This window comes from Nannospalax galili, unplaced genomic scaffold, assembly GCF_000622305.1.
Source record: "Nannospalax galili isolate Female #2095 unplaced genomic scaffold, S.galili_v1.0 scaffold103, whole genome shotgun sequence".
Classification (NCBI taxonomy): Eukaryota; Metazoa; Chordata; class Mammalia; order Rodentia; family Spalacidae; genus Nannospalax; species Nannospalax galili.
The window spans coordinates 1,074,362-1,091,764 of NW_008352136.1; the positions used below are offsets into that span (position 1 = coordinate 1,074,362).

At 43.3% G+C, this 17,403-nt stretch overlaps 1 protein-coding gene across 1 annotated transcript in view; it reads left to right on the forward strand.

The window, feature by feature from the left end:
- Positions 1 to 17,403, forward strand: part of Usp30 (ubiquitin specific peptidase 30) — a 55,249-nt gene that overhangs the window by 12,512 nt on the left and 25,334 nt on the right. The window contains exons 4-7 of the mRNA XM_008848960.2: positions 634 to 737; positions 6,206 to 6,304; positions 6,856 to 6,901; positions 8,355 to 8,449. Coding sequence (XP_008847182.1) covers positions 634 to 737; positions 6,206 to 6,304; positions 6,856 to 6,901; positions 8,355 to 8,449 — 344 coding nt within the window. The remainder of the gene's footprint in view (positions 1 to 633; positions 738 to 6,205; positions 6,305 to 6,855; positions 6,902 to 8,354; positions 8,450 to 17,403) is intronic.

Sequence of the window (17,403 nt, forward strand, 5' to 3'; positions counted from 1 at the left end):
ATTACTATTACTATTATTATTTGAGATGGGACCTTGCTGTGTTGCCTGAGCTGGCCCTGAATTCCTAGAGTCAAGGAGTCCTCCCACCTCCTCAGTAGCTGGGCCTATAGGCCTATGCACCATGCCTGACAAACCTTTGTTTTTGTTTGTACATTTCATTGTACTTTTAATTGAAAAGGAAAGCACTCAGCTGCCCCTTCACTGCCTCACACCACCTGCCACTTGGTGTCCTGGTGGTCAGCTCAAAGGCACATGAGCACAAGCAAGGCTGCGTAGCTTTGGCAGAGTCTGTGAGGAGTTCCATGCTGGGTGGGGGGGTTAGCTTAGTGAATGAGGGCCTTCCCGCCTGAGAATTGTGAGTTAAAATTGTATCCAACACAAGCTTGCAATGGCAAATTTATATCAAAGATAGTCATGTTTCTGCTTGTGAAAACATAGCTTCATTTAACAAACATGAAGTGCGTCATAGTGTACTGAGTGTTGTGTAAGACTACCACAAAGAGCCGTGAGAGGGCTGGCTCCATGCTGAATGTCATCGTCCTTTGGTTGTAATTACCTTTGCTGTAGAGCTGCCGCCGCTGCATCTCTGGTTACTTATGCTAGGGATGTCATCATGCCTTCCTTTGTCTCCAGCTTTGTCCTGCCAAGAAGTCACTGAGGATGAGGTCTTAGATGCAAGCTGCCTGCTGGATGTCCTGAGAATGTACAGATGGCAGATTTCCTCCTTTGAAGAGCAGGTGAGCATTCCGGGCCACAGCTGGAGCTTGGAGAACCCTCTTCCTTAGCCGCCAGGGTATGTGTGTACATGTGCATGCGTGTGTGTGTGCATATGTGTGTATACATGTGTCTATGTATATTGTGTATATGCATGTATAAATGTGTGTATGTATATGTATGTGTGGATATGGATGTGTGTGTATGGTGTATACATGTGTGTATATATACATATATATGCATGTTTCTGTATATGTGTGTATGTATGTGGGAGTGTGTATATGTGTATGTGTGCCCGTGTGTGCATTCATGTATGTATATTTATTTGTGTACTACATGTGTATACATATATACGTGTGTGTATGTATATGTCTATCTCTATGTGGATATATGTGTGAATGTGGATGTGTATGTGTGGTGTGTACACACACATATATGCATGTGTGTCTCTGTGTCTGTGTGTATGTATATGTATTTGGGGAGTGTACATGTGTATATGTATGTGTGTATGTGTGGACATATATGTGTATGGTGTGTACATGTACATTTATGTATATGCGTATGTCTCTGTGTATGTGTGTGAGGTATGTATGTGTCTGTATGTGTCTGTGTGTGCTAGGGCTGGAGCCCAGTGCCTTGAATGTTTTAGCAAGTGCTCTACTACTGAGTTACATCCCCTGCATTTTAGACAGACTTGGTGTTCTGGGACCAGAGCACCCACTCTGGCTGCTGTCCTGAGGACACAGAGCTCATGTCACTTACTGGATGGCGGGCTGGCAGATGCGGCCTAAGTGGCTGCCAAAGGAGACTCTCCACTTTCCATTGATTTTGCACTCAGCTTCTGATGGAGGCACTTGGCAACTTCAGAAAGAGGTAGAGGCCCCACCCTGGAGGCCCAGAGGTTCTGGTGGGACCCTCTTTTGGCTCACACTCTTGTTTTAAAGGAACCAGCTTCAGAGGTGGCCTAAAGTGTCCCCAGACCTGGAGCAGATGTCCTTTACAACCCCAGTGCCTTATCACAGCACTCACCCTCCCCTTCTGCTGCTTCACTGTGGTCTTTGGAACCTGGTACACCTTCCTCTCCTGACTAGTTAGCCACAGCTTCTCTAAGGCCTAGGCCAGTAAAATACCAGCTTTCTTGCTATTCTGGAGCCTCATCCTCAGCATCTCCAAGGTGGTCCTGTCCCACACTGTGTAGCCATGTGTGCTGCCACCATGCAAACAATGGATCTGATAAAGGTGAGGCAGCCCTTCAGGCCCTCCACACTGAAGCTGGAAGGGGAGAGATTGTGAAAACATAGAAAGGAGGTTAGGGGGCTCCTGCCGTCTTGAAGATCACCTCTTGTTCCCTTCCTAGTCTGAAGCCTTGTGTTCTTTTCCCACACAAAGTGGGTGATGTCTGTACTTTTTTAAAAATGCATCTTGATGAATCTAGTTGTGTGCTAAAGTATTTTTCCATTTTCATTTGGAAACAATCCTCCTTCAGGGAGTAGAATTAACTGTCTTTTACATCTGTCTCAGCTGAGAGAATGGCCCTGAGGTCAGTGCCCAAGGAATCGGGTAACTATTGTGAGTCCCACCCTTCCATCAAGGTCCTACCTGAGCCAAGGCACTCCTTAGGAGTGTTTCCTGCAATGTCAGTGCACAGTAGGTGCTGGGCCAAGTAGTGCTGCAGTGTGCAGAGAAGGTGAGTGTGTCTGAGTGCTGCTCTCCTGCTCTATGAAGGCATCTGCTATGGGCCTTGTCCACGTCTGCATCATCCAGCAATCCAGGCAGACCACAGCCAACACACATTGATGGGCATACCCATTTTCTGTGTCTAAACCTAGTGCTACAGGAAATGCACTGAGTTAAGTCCTTCTTCACAGGAGCTACCTGACTCAGTCCCCAGGACAACCCTATAAGGAGTCACAGTTAGAATGTCCATGTTACTGATGGGACAAAGGCTCAGAGAAGCAAAGTGACTTGCCCAGTCACCAGCTGCTTCAGTGGTAGAGCCAGGATTGAGATGGTCTAGCACTGAAGTGCACACTCAGGCTCCATCCTCTTCTGCAGTCCTGCCCCTTTCCTCAAGACCCAAGTAGCTCCCTGACTGACTTGTACAGAGGCCACCTGAACTTACAGAAGGAGCCAGATCTCAGCAGATTCTCCTTCCAGCTCCAGCTCTTAGCTTAGCTGTGCTTGTGTAGCTGGCTAGTGCTAGGCTTCCACATCTGCCCCTGGATAGCGAATCCCTCTGGGCAAGAGCATGCCTTACTTATCTTTGATACTCTAACACCCTCTTGCTGGCTGCAAGCAGTAGCCCAGAAAAGGATTCACTGACATATAAAACAGATACTCACTGAGCATCTGCCCCAAGTGTGACTTGCTGAGTCCAGCTCAGAATTCCCAGTGGTGGAAGGAGAGAGGTGCAGATAATAAACAGGTAATTTCAAGATGACAAGAACGTAAGTAGGTGAGAAAGCAAGTAGGGCAGGGATGGGGATGTAGCTCAGTGGTAGAGTGCTTACCTAGCATGCACAAGGCCCCTGGGTTCTATCACCCACCCAAGAAAGGGGGGGTGCAGACAGATCATGAAGTTGGGGACACGAGGGAGAAAAGAGATGAAGGAAGGGACTGCTGTAGATGGCAAGGCTCTTCTGCAGTGTGAGGTTTCAGCTGACACCTGAGGATAAATAAGAATGAGGCTGGTAGAGACCTGAATGCAGAGGATTCAGGACAGAGGAGCAGCCAGCCAAGCCTGGAGATGGGAGGGGTATAGAGGAAAGGGACTGGTGGTGGCTGAAGTTGCTGGGGAGAAGCCTGAGAAGCTGTGGCTAGAGCTTTTATTCTGTATGCAGTGGGGAGCCACAGAGGGTTTTGAATAGTGCACTGGTGAGAGAGTTCAAGTGTAGTACATGCAGCTTAGTATAAAGCTGTCTCAAAAGTCAAAAGGAGGAGCCAGAGAGGTGGCTCAGCAGTTGAGAGTGCTGGTTGTTCTTATAGGAACCACAGTTCCATTCCCAGTACCTAGAGATGGCTAATAACCATCTATAACTCCAGTTCCAGGGCACCTGGTGCCCTCTTCTAACCTCTGTGGGCATTGTACACGAGTGCACTTACATGCATGCAGATGAAACACTCATACACATAAAATAAAAAAATAAAAATAAGTAGATAAAAATTTTAAGTAAAAGACAGATTGGATATATAGCCCAAGGCTCTAAGTTCAATCCCAGTACTACAAATTAAAATTTTTTTATTCATTTTTTAATTTTATGTGTATGAGTATACTGCCTGCATGTATATAAGTGCATCTGTGTCGTGCAGTGTCCATGGAGGTCAGTAGAGGGTGTTGGATCTCCTGGAACTAAGTTGTTAGCTACTATGTGGGTGTTTGGAGCCAAGCACAGGCCCTCTGCAAGAGCAGCCAGTGCTTTTACCACCGAGCCATCTCTCAGCCCCTACAAAGTAAATTTTACGAGTAATGAAACAAGCAGTGGTTTGCTCTGATTTAGGCATGGAAGGAAAGTAATGTTGGGACAGAATTGGAAGGTGAGGGAAGGTAGAGGCTGCTCCAGGTCCCCAGCCCGTGATGGCATGCTCAGACAGGGCTTAGGCAGGGGGCTGGAGAGGCCTCAGAAGTTAGGGCTTATTTTAGAGCTGAAGCCTTAAGGATTGCTACTGGCCTGACTTGAGTGACCAATGGGTAAGGGGAACACAGGTAACTGGATTCATCAAGGAGGGTCCCTATAAGCAGGGGTGTTTCAGGGAGTCCTGGAGGATGGAAAGGGGACAGCCATGTGGAGATCCGGACAGCCAAGCTTGAGATCAGCATAGGCACGGTGTGCTGCAGGACCTCAGAAGAAGCTAGAGCTAGAGCCTGTCTGAAGGGGAGTTCTTGGAGACAGGCCTTCCTTCCTGCTCTGGAAGGCTTTGCAGGCAGCTCAGGAGGGTGGCTTTTCTCTGGCAGAGATAACCACCTGGAGGCAGGAAGTAAAAAAGTAAAACCATGTTCTCAGAAGCTCACCCAGAAGGCTGGGTGGAGTTCAGTGGCCCAGAGCCTACCCAGCACACTCAAGGTCCTGGGTTCAGTCTCCAGTAGCTACAAACCAAACCAAAATAAAACATAAAAGATCACTCTGATCACTGCTGGCCCTTAGGGTAAGATCAAGTGTAGTTTTGAAAAATCACCTTGGGACTAGAGAGATGGCTCAGCAATTAAGAGCACTGGCTGCTCTTGCAGAGGACCTGGGTTTTATTCCCAGCACCCACACTGTTGCCAGCAACCATCCATAACTCCAGTTCCAGGAGAATCCGACACCCTCTTCTGTCCTCCACAGACACTGCATGACACGGGTGTACTTACATACATGTAGGCAGTACATGTATACACATAAAAATAATTTTAAAAAACACCCTGGTGCCCACATATAGTGAGACCAAGGGCTGGTGCTAAAGGCCTGGGTCTCAGAGTCTGAGGGACAGAGGCATGGGGGGAGGGACTGAGGCAGGCAGAGAGCAGTGTGGGAGCTGTGGTTTTGGAGGGAAGGGACTTTTGAGGTGATCTTTAGGCTCTCCTATAGGATCCAGCAGTGCCACTTCTGGGTATAAACCAAGCAGTCATGAGCGGGAGCACAGGCAGGTATTTGTACATTCATGTACTTAGCAGAATTCCTTGCAAAAGTGAGCAGACAGGAGCAACCCAATGTCTACCAGTGGATGGACAGATGAACAAAAGTCTTTTCCCTTGGTGATTGAACCCAGTGTTTTACCTGCTCTACCACAAGCTACATCCTAAGCCAAACAAAAATTTTATACAGCAAAATACAGTCAGCCTTCAAGGGCCTGGAATTTGACACATGCTAGAACCTGGATAAACCTTCAGGGCATTGTGCTCAATGAAACACGTGTGTACACTGTATACATTGGGTCACAGTAGAACAGACATGGTGGTTATGATCCCATTTATGCATCATCAAATTTCTAAAGGCACAAGGTAGATGGTAGTTGAATGGTGGTTGTGGTAGGGGGAAGATTACTGTTTAGTGGGTATGGAGTTTCAGCTTGGGAAGATGGAAATTTTACGGGTGGATGGTGGCAGTAACACAGTATGAGTGTGTTTCATGTCACTGAGAAAACATTATGGTGTTAAGGTTTGTGTTACGTGCACTTTGCCACAATTTTTAAGCAAAGGGCTCCTTGGGAGCTGGGTGCTGTGGGGATTGTGGGTCAGGGCTGTCAGCAAACCTGAGCCTGCTGGCGTGAAGGCTATTGCCCTGCTTGCTTGCTTGCTTGCTTGCTCCTTGTGGGGTTGAGTTGAAGGTGAGAGTGTGAACTTGAGAACATGTGTAGGACATGACAGTTCTCTTTGGTGAGCAGGACTCTGAGAAGGCAGGAAGCAGATTGTACCCTGGGAAGGGTGGGATTTGATTTCTGGTCCACTTGGCTGGGGTTCTGATCCCGTACTTATCTTATGAGCCTCTCTGAAGAATGCTTTGCCCACTGTCAGGATGCTCACGAATTATTCCACGTCATCACCTCGTCCCTAGAGGATGAACGAGACCGCCAGCCACGGGTCACTCATTTGTTTGATGTGCATTCCCTGGAGGTAAGAATGTTTTCATGGCTGTCTTGCAGATCCAGTGGTGTTGGATGCATGAATAGATCTTTATATGTCCTTACACACAAAGCTAAGATTCAGTAACAGAAGGACATGAGGCTGGGGTGGGGTGGGGCTTAAACTGGTATTCAGCAGGGATGTCAGGCCAGTTAGGATGATTCATTGCTGCAATCTGAGTTGACTTTGAAAAGAAAGAATATAGTATTTTTCCCTCTTAGTAGAGAAAAGTGAGGGGCCATAGAATCCCTGTTCTCATCTCCCTGTAACAATGTAATTCTTGGGGAGGTGATAGAAGTTGACCAGCACAGAAGGAAAGTATCCTGAAGAGAAGAAATGTTTCTATTAAACTCCTTAGAGTAATGTGCAAGGGAACACCAGGATGCTAGTTAAGGCTGCTTTGAGAAAGGTGGGCTGCCTTGTTGTGGTTGAGTGGTGCAGTGGGACCTGAAACTGTAAGATTCCTGGGGGCAAAAAAAAAAACCACCAAAAACCACACAGTGAAAAGGATTGTACCTGGGTTTTCTCATTTTCCTCTACAGCAGCAATCAGAGATAACTCCCAAACAAGTGACCTGCCATACAAGAGGTAGGTGCTTCCATTGAAAACATGTATTTTCAACAAAATTTCTAAAAAGTTTACTTTTTAGGGGCTGGAGAGATGGCTCAGTGGTGAGGAGCAGTGACTGCTCTTCTAGAGGACCCGAGTGAGTCCCGGTACCTACTTGGTGGCTAGCAACGATCCGTAGCTCCATTCGAGGGGATCTGCACCCTCTTTTTACCTCTGTGAACATTGCACAGCATGGGTGCACTTACGTACATGCAAGCAATACACTCATACACATAAAATAAGTAAAAAAAAAAATTAAATAAATACCCCCCAAAATGTTTACTTTTTAGATGTGACAGTAATTTGCTTGTTTTTCTGGTGACATGCAGGACAGCTCTGGCTGTGTTGAATTCAGTGCATTCCCAAAGGCACTTGTGTTCTGGAGGTAGCTTGCAGGAGTATCTCTTAGTCCCTCAACCCCCACCCCTGCTGAGGATCCTCTGACCATTTCCTCTTGCTGCAAACAAGGGCTTTTTGTCTCCTTAGATGTTATATCTTGGGGAGACGTCAATAATTGTTCTTTCCTCAGTATTTCTATTTGGCCAGCTTTTATTGCGAATTATTACAGTTTTCTTTAGAAATCCTTGCTTTCTCAAGACTTGAAAAGTAAAATTGATGCAATTCCTTTGGGCACTAGTAGTAGAAACAGGGATTAGAGTTTCTCATCTGAGCCTCACAAGCAACTCTGTGAGGTGAATACAGGGGCAATGGGGTAATAATTAACCGTTTCTACCGAATGAGACTTACAGAAGCGAAGTATAGTGGCTCATGCTTGTAATCCCTGTGCTTGAGAGACTGAGGCAGGAGGATTAATTTGTCTTTGAGGCCAGCCTGGGCTACATAGTGAGTTCCAGGTCAGCCTGGGCTATAGAGTAAAACCAAGTTTCCCTATATTCAAAAAAGGGGGAGGTGCAGAGGAGAGAGACAGAGACTTACAGCGATGAAGTGACTTTTTGGGTAACACAGCTAATAAGAAACAGAACCAGGGCTGAGCCCAGGGCTGCCCAGTTCCACAGCAGTGTTTCACACTAACACTTTGTCCACTAACCCCTATCCTAGACAAGGAAAATCCCAGATTTTAGAACTTTATTTGGATCATTTCAGAAGCCTCTTTGACTTCAGAACTCTCCTGAGTGCCTCTTCCTTCGGACCTCTCTAATGTTAAGCCTATGTTTGTTGAATATTATAGAACACAAATCCTTTTTAAGTGTGGCTATTTCCATTCTGTACAAGCCATATGTAAAGTCCTTAGCTCTCCTATGAGCATGGAAGTATGTATGGTGGAGGTCAGTGAAGAAAGCTCTTTCTTTGTCTTTTGCAAGAACATTTTTTTTCTAAAGAGGGAGTTTCTCCCCTGTGCTAAAAACAAAGGTGAATTTTGAGTTGGTCCTGAGGGCTGACATGGCATATCAAAAGATGCTTTGCATTTCAGGGTCTCCTCACCCCACATCCAATCACTGGAAGTCTCAACATCCTTTCCATGGACGACTTACTAGCAACATGGTCTGCAAACACTGTGAACACCAGGTGAGTCGCTGCCTACCCTTTACATTCCTGGGAAACACTGCTTTAAGTAAGGATGCAAAAAAGGACTGCGAGGGTGTGGATTGGCCTCAGTGATGACCGTGGTGATTGCCTGTGCTCTGCACATGGTGGACTGACTGCCTTGTTTGCTCAGTGCCAGCGTGTCTGTCATTCAACCCTCAGATGGCATCTGCTCCAGAATTGCAGGCTTTTGATGTAAACTTGAGTTCTGCTTGCAGTGGACAAAGAAGATTTAGAGCTTGGGGTTCTTTTGCTTTGCCTTTGAGATTTCAAAATAATTTTTATTATGGGAAAATTTCAATATAATACAAAGAAATTTTTACAACTGACACATCAATCAATTTTAGGACCCCACCCCACCCCCCAAAAAATCCCCATATCCATCAACACTCCCAACACCTGATGGCCACTAATCTACCCTCTATCCCGGTGGATTTGTTTAGTCTGGACTTTTCCTGTAAGTGGATTCAGCTGCCTTCTGTCAGTTAGTGTGCTTTTAGGTTGCGTGACTCACTACTGCTTCTGTTTGAGCTGCTCCATTGCATGGCTCTGTCTTCTCAGTGTAGCGGCATTTGGATTATTTCCACTTTAGGCAGTTTTGTGCACAAATTTTTGTGTGACCATACTTTTTTTGTTTTGTTTTGTTTTTAATAATTTACTGAGAATTTCATACAGGCATAGAAGCATAGAAGCATAGAAATCCATGCCCACTCCCTCCCCTCCAACTCCTCCCATATCTCCCCATCACTTTTTTCTGGTAACTTCATTTACTTTTTCTTCCTTTTTTTTTTTTTAAATGGGGCTTTTTGCTACTCTAACATTACCCCCTCTAAAGAGGTGACCCTAAAATTTTTCAGGGATTACATAAGAGCTCCCAAATACTTTTGACATTTTTGGCCTCTGGAACACAATATATTATTAAGAAAGCCCAAGGACATTTTGACCTTTAGCCAAGAAACTGGCTACTTTTCTTTGGGGACTTTTTATACTAACTGCCCAGCCAATTCCTACCTCCTATTCTTATCACATCATCCTCTGAAGAGGGTTACCCAGCTTGCAGATAGGGAATCAGGATGTAGACCGCTCTGGCTTCTTCCATGATAAACAGGGACGCAGGGTGAGGCAATTGGGGCACCCCTTTAGTGGATCTATCTAAAAGACTCCCAAATTGAATAACTCTTATCTGTAGAGGGAAAAGAAAGTCCTTGACTGGTGAATAGAAGTAAAGGCAAGAGTAATTAGCATTACAAGTTCTAGACAGGGAACTAGAAAAAGGTCAGAACAGGGCAAATTTCAAATGTTCATATGCTAGTCCATTGGAATTTATGACGAGAGCTTCCAAAAGCATCCCTCTATTGGGTTCCTCCTCATTTTTCTTTTGTCTGCCAAGGCTGCACTCCAGAATGATGGATTCAGGGTTTGCTTTCAGGCATTTTGATAGCTGTTGGAGTGGTTAGAATCAGTGTCAGTTCCCTCTCAAAGGCTTCTAGATAAGGGGAGAAAACATATTTGGCCATCATTTTAGAACAATAGTGAGTTGTCTCCCTTAGCTACAAGTGGGCACTACAGTATTGCAGACCAAGATTTGAAGTCTTACACTTTCTGATTCAGAACAAAATCATCAATGAGAAATAATTGTATAAATAACTTTTTATATGGACTTAAGCCTAATGTCTGAGAAGTGTAATCCCTTGAACTCTTAAAGAAATATGCTGATGACTTTACTCTTTGGTTATACTTTCCTTTTGGGTGTTTAAGACCATACAGTTGGCCCAAATAAATCAATTTATTTTTACACTTAAGGTCATTTGAGGATCTGTTCCTCAGGGGTCACATGGGCTTGGGAGGAGCCCTGGCTCCTTTCTTTTACCAGTTCCATCTATGTGAAGTTAAGTCAAAGGTCCTGGTTGACCATGGCTGGCTTCACTTGGAAGCATGGAGGAAATGTTTCCTCTGAGTTGACCCTCCTTTTTGTAGACTGGGAACTGGTTCAAGTCCATCTCATGGGGTCTCCATGGCCTCCCTGAACACGAGAACAGATGACTCACCACAGTCACAGGACATTTTGAGAGATGTTCCATAGTCCCCTGGAACTTAGTCGACCTTGGAGGGCAAGGGGCAAACACTGTCCTTTAAGTCCCTCTGATCAGATTAGTATAGGCCTCAAAGTATGGCTGTTAAACATCCAATAAGGTTAGTTCCACCAGTCTGGTGCTTTTAATTACCATGTGCCATGTAGATAAAACTTGGGTAATAAACCAAACATTCTCAGATAAACCTTGACTAGATAAGTATTTTCTTCCTTAAACTAGTCGACTAAAATATGACCTTAGAAATTTTAAGATTATGTGTATATCATTTTTTCTTTTGGTCTTTTTGAGACAGGGTCTCCCTGTAGCCCCAGCTGTCCTGGAACTCACTATGTAGACCAAGCTGGCCTTGAACTCACAGAGATCCACCTGCCTCTGCCTCCTGAGTGCTGGGATTAAAGGCATGCGCCACCATGCCCGGCAATGTGTATACTATTTTTGTCTCATCCTTTATATAGCATACCAAACCTACACAGACCTTCATCACTTGCTTAGGCTTTCTCATTTTTTTCTATTTTGGAAAATATCTCCATCACCATATCCTTTTAATGTCCTTTACATTCTGGTTTTCTTTTTTAAATAATTATAAGACAATAACATTAACAAATTTTCGATCTGTTCCGAGAATTCTTTTCCTTGGGATACTAAGCAATGCTTATTCCCTTTTAAGGTTCTAGTGTCAAAGCAATGATTGGTTAAAGTTTTACTGGGAAACCAATGAATTTATTGAGCTTACTTAGATAACGGAGGGGTTGCTGAAGTATATGGATGACCTAAGGGTATGCACACTTGAAAAGCCTTTACCCAGCATGGGTCAAGCCTTCTCTTCCTAGCCTTCCCCAGATTGTTTACTTTGGCCCGCCACAAATCTAGGATACCATGTGTGATTAGTGCCAAATTACATACAGTTGGCTTGGAAGAGTGACTGGATACTGCAGTGAGGGTCCAATGACCCTGTGTATCCCTCCTTTAACAATAGAGCACAACTGACAACAAGCCCAATTGTGACGATATTTAGCTATCAGGCATTGCTGAAGTCGTGATGATGGTAGTTATTTCATGCAGAAGAGACTGCTGTACAGCATCATCTTATTAAAAGGACATGCAATTTAAAAGGATTTGGTGCTGGGATCCACCAATGAGGGAGAACATATCTCTTTTATTTTTCTGAGTCTGTGTTACTTCACTTAGTATAACAGTTTCTAAATCCATCCATTTACCTGCAAATTTCATGATTTCATCTTTCTTTACTGCTGAGTAAAACTCCATCATATATATGAACCACATTTTCATTATCCACTCATGAATTGAGGGACACTTAGGTTGCTTCCATCTCTTAGCTATTGTGAAAAGAGCAGCAACAAACATGATTGTACAAGTGTCTCTATAATAGGATGGGTCCTTTAGGTATATGCCAAGGAGTGTTACAACTGGGTCATATGGTAGGTTCATTTTTAGTTTTTTAAGAGTTCTCCACACTGTTTTCCATAGGGGTTGCATGAGTTTGGAATCCCACAAGCAGTGAATTGAGTGTTCCCCTTTCTCCACATCCTCACCAGCATTTGGTATCATTTGTTCTCTTGATCCTAGGCAGTCTGACTGGGGTAAAGTGATACCTTAGGGTGGTTTTAATTTGCATTTCCCTAATTACTAATGATGTTGAACACTTTTTGAGATGTTTCTTAGCCATCTTTATTTCTTCCTTTGAGAACTCCCTGTTAGATCTTTAGCTCATCTTTTAATTGGGTTGTTTGGTTTCTCGATTCTTTGTTTTTTGAGTTCTTTATATATTCTGGATGTTAAACCTTTGTCAAATTTGTTGTTGGAGAAGATTTTTTTCCCACTCTGGGGATTTTCTCTTCACTTTGATTGTTTCTTTTGCTGTACAGAAGCTTTTTAGTTTAATGAGGTCCCACTTGTTGATTACTGACCTTAATTCCTGAGCAATTTCTGTCCGATTTAGAAAATCCTTTCCTACACCTATATCTTGTAAGTTATGCCAGTATTTTCTTCTAATAGTTTCAGAGTTTCTAGTTTTACATTGAGGTCTTTGATACATTTGGAGTTGACTTTTGTGCAAGGTGAAAGATAAGGATCTAGTTTCATTCTTCTACAGGTAGAGATCCAGTTTTGCCAGCACCATTTGTTGAAAATGCTGTCTTTCCTCCATTGTGTGTTCTTGGCACCTTTGTCAAATATCAGGTGGCTGAAATTGCATGTACTTGGGTTGGGTCTTCAATGATGTTCTATTGACCTATATGTCTATTTTTGTGCCAGTACCATGCTGTTTTTATGACTGGAGCTCTGTAGTATACTTTGAGATCTGGTATAGTAATCCCCCCAGCATTGCTCTTTGTGCTCAGGGTTGCTTTGGCTATCCAGGGTCTTTTGTACTTCCATACGAATTTAAGGATGAGTTTTTTCTAATTTTATGAGTATGTCATGGGGATTTTGATTGGGATTGCACTGAATCTGTATATTGCTATGGTCATTTTCTCAATATTGATTCTCCCAATCCATGAGCATGGGAGGTCCTTCCATCTCCTGGTGTCTTCCTCAATCTCTTTCTTTAACCATGTAAAATTTTCATTGTAGAGCTCTTTGGTGTCTTTGGTCAGATTTATTCCAAGATATTATAATTTTTTTGCAGCAATTGTGAATGGGAGCATTTCCCTGTGTGGTCTTTCTCCAATTGCATATTATTGCAATATAGAAAGGCTAATGGTTTTTGTACATTACTTTTGTATCTGGACACTTTACTGAAAGTGTTGATCAGTTCTAGGAGTTTTCTGGTGTAAGTTTGCAATCTCTTGCATATAGTATCATATCATCTGTAAAAAGGGATTATTTGACCTCTTCTTTTCCAAATAGTGCTCCTTTACTTCCCTTCTCCTGTCTTATTGCTGTAGCAAGAGCTTCAAGCACTATGCTGAAAAGGAGTGAGATAGCGGACATCCTTGTCTGGTTCCTGATTTTTTTTTTTTTTTGTCTTTTTGAAGCAGGGTCTCCCTGTAGCCTCAGCTGTCCTGGAGCTCACTATGTAGACCAGGCTGGCCTTGAATTCACAGAGATCTGCCTGTCTGCCTCCCAAGTGCTGGGACTACAGCTTTGTACCACCATGCCCGGTTTGGTTCCTGATTTTAATGGGAATGCTTCCAGTTTTTCTCCATTTAGAATGATATTGGCTGTGGGTTTGTTGTATATGGCTTTAATTATGTTGAGGTATGTTCCCTCCAGTCCCATTCCCTCTAGGACTCTGAACATAGATGCATGCTGAATTTTGTCAAAAGCCTTTTCTGCATCAATTGAGATGAGCCATCTCGCCAGCCTGTTTGTTTGTTTTTTGAGACAGAGTCTCATCTTGTAGCCCTGGATGGCCTGGAATTCACAAAGATCTACCTGCCTCTACCTTCTGAGTACTGGGATTAAAGGTGTGTTTACAGGGCTGGAGAGATGGCTCAGTAGTTAAGAACATTGGTTGTTCTTGTAGAGGACCCAGATTCGAATCCTAGGACCCACATAGCAGCTAACAACTGTCCATAACTCCAGTTCTAGGGGATCCAACAGCCTCTTCTGTCTTCCACAGGCATTGCATGACATGGGTGCACTTACCTTCACGCAGGCAATACATTCAATGTAAAAAGAAAATTGGCAGCTCATGTTAAAAAGTTAGCCAAGGGCCTTGGAGAGATGGCTCAGTGGTCAAGAGCACTGGCTGCCCTTGCAGAGGACCTAGGTTTGGTTCCGAGCACCCTCATGGCAGCTAACTGTAACCTGTAACTCCAGTTCCAAGGGATCTGATGCCTTTGTCTGACCTTGGGCACTGTGTGACATGGGTGCACTTATAAGCAGGCAATATATTCATACACATAAAATAAAAATAATGAGGGGCTGGAGAGATGGCTCAGCAGTTAAGAGCACTGACTGCTCTTGCAGAGGATCCAGGTTCAATTTCCAGCACCCATATGGCGGCTATGAACCGTCCTTAATTCCAGCTCCAGGGGAATCCGAAGCCCTTTTCTGATCTCTGCTGCATTGTATGACATGGGTGCACTCACATACATGTAGGCAATACACTCATATGCATAAAATAAGAATAATAAATAAAATATTTAAAAGAAAATGTTTAAAGGTGTGTGTTACCACACCCAGCTATGATTTGAGAAAGAGAGAGAGAGAGAAAGAGAGAAGAGAGGAGAGAGAGAGAGAGAGAGAGAGAGAGAGAGAGAGAGATATGAAGATGGAACCCAGAACTTCATGCACGGTAGACACATCTCTACCATTAAGTAGAGCTCCGGCCTCCCTGTACTTTTTCACGTGCCTGTTGCCGTTTCTGTATCTCTTTGGAAAAAATCTTGTCAGGTACTTTGCCTAGTCTCTCTGTCTCCCCCAACCCCATTTTCTCCCTCTTCAGAACATTTCCTTTTTTCTTTTCTTTCCCTCCTTCCTAAATGTGCGATTACAGGCTTGTGCCACTAAGCCTGGTTGCTTCTTTTTTCAGTAATGTTTCTTATTTTGTAGGGGTGCTGTTGATTTACGAGTTCCTTATATAGTTTGAATATTAACCCCTTATTAGATGTATGGTTTGTACATGTTTCCTGTCATTTTTCAGTTGCTTGTCTGCTGAGTATTTCCTTTGCTGTCCTGTTTTGATTGTCATCACCCTAATGATTAATGTGTTAATTTTGTTTTTGCTTTGTTTAATTTGTTTTGTTTTTGAGACAGAGTCTTCCTGTAGCCCCAGCTGACCTGGAACTTGATATGTAGACCAGGCTGGCCTTCATCTCACAGAGTCCTGCCTCCTTCTGCCTCCTGAGTACTGGAATTAAAGGTGCACACTATCATGCCTGGCCTATAGTGTGTTAATTTTTTGATAATTAAAGTTCATATATTATAGTTCCTTGATACGCTTTCCCACTCATCTCTCTTATTTTCTCCTTGTATTTATATATATTTATTTTTTATGTGTATGAGTTCTTTTGTGTGGGGGGGTGAAATTTTTATTGAGCTTTTGTACATTTCATATAATTGTTCTTAATTGAATTCACACCTCTCCCCTGTTCATGCCCCTCCCCTACTGAACCTCATGTATTCCGCCATACATGTTAAGTCCTATCCAGCCAAGTATTTGTACCCAGATGTCCTTTGGTGCAAATTCACCCACTGGAGTCTAGTCAGCCTATCTAGAGATCATTGGTAAGGCCTATTCTCCCTCACCCAGTAGCAATCAGTCTCCAGTAGTTCCCAGATTAGGGTCGACCTGGTACCCATTTCCCTTGCTTCACTCTGGGCCCTTGTCTGATTGAGTTGATATGGGTCCTGTGCTCAAAGCCACTTTTGTCACAAGTTTACACGTGCAAGCTTCCAGTGCCTGAAAGCCTCTGCTTCCCTATGTTCATGGACCAAGCCTGGCTCTTACAATCCCCCCCCAACCCCCCATGGGTGGGAGAGGTTTGATATAGAATCCTATCCAGGGACTTACACTCTGCAGTCTCTTATTCTTTAAAAGTTGGCCAGTTGTGGCCTTTTGTGTGAATCACACTCTGTTGTATTAGAAAGCTTCACTGATGAGAGTTGAGCAATGCACTAGTTTTCTCTCTGCTCCTCCCCCTGTTGTTCCACTATGTTCTATGAGTCTTAGGTATAGAGGTTCCACTGTAGTTATGTCACCTAGGACTGAGCATCTCTCAGATGTATATTCTCTGTGTCTGACCAGTTATGGGATTCTGTAGTAACTTCCATCTGTTGCAGAAAGAAGCTTCTTTGATGAGTAGTGTACGGTTTACTTGTCTGTAAATATAAGAACCATATTTAGTGTATGGTAAGAATATTTTTTTAACTGTACTGGCTTCAGTATGAAGAATAGATTGGATAATTCTAAGGCTGGAGGTAAAAAGACTCATCTTAGTAGGAGATTGTTTCATGTATCCATGTTAGATAATGATGATGTGAAATAAAGGTAGTTTAACTGACAGTGGAAAACATCAATGGCATGTGAGAATCAAGATGATAAAACAGTGTTAGGATTTGGGGATACTGCAGCTATTGATGGACAGGAACAAAGGAAAGACAAAAGATAATGCATGATGCAGCAATTACATTTTGTAAAGATGACCACAGCAATATATACATATATCTCCAAGAAGTTCTCACAATATACTGTTGATATACCTCCTTTGGTAGGAGGTTTCTTTGAAACCAGGGTGGCCTTTGTCACAGCCAGTAGAGTACAGAAGTGGGCTGGGAATGATAGTGCAGTTGCCTAGCGTGTATGAAGTGGATCCTAGGGAAGGGAGGGAGGGTAGGGTGGGAGGAAGGGGGAGAGAGATCTGTTTGGTTTTTTTTGTTTTTTTTTTAAAATAAATAATTTATTGAAATTTTCATACAGGCATATAAGCATATAAGGTGTTTTGATCAAATCGATGCCCACTCCTTCCCCTCCAACTCCTCCCATATCTCCCCATCACTTTTTTCTGATAACTTCGTGTACTCTTTCTTCTTCTTTGATTTATTTTTTTTTTTAATTAAAAGAAGCATTTCATTACAACAGCATTAACCTATTCAACAACATTTTTCTGAGCTAGGGTACATCTCTTTCAAAATTGGCTGTACATTTCTAGGTTTACAGATGAATTATTACGCTTATATAATCATTTACTCATTATAAACTCTATGACATAAAATTGAATGAGGTTTTAACGTTTAAAGAAGATCTCCACTTCGTTGTCAAAACACACAGTTTCATACAAAAAAATTCATTTCAGGGCTCTTGACATTGAGACATTTTCACATGCATTTCTAATCTCTATATACATGACTATCACTGGTCACAGTCACCCACCTTCT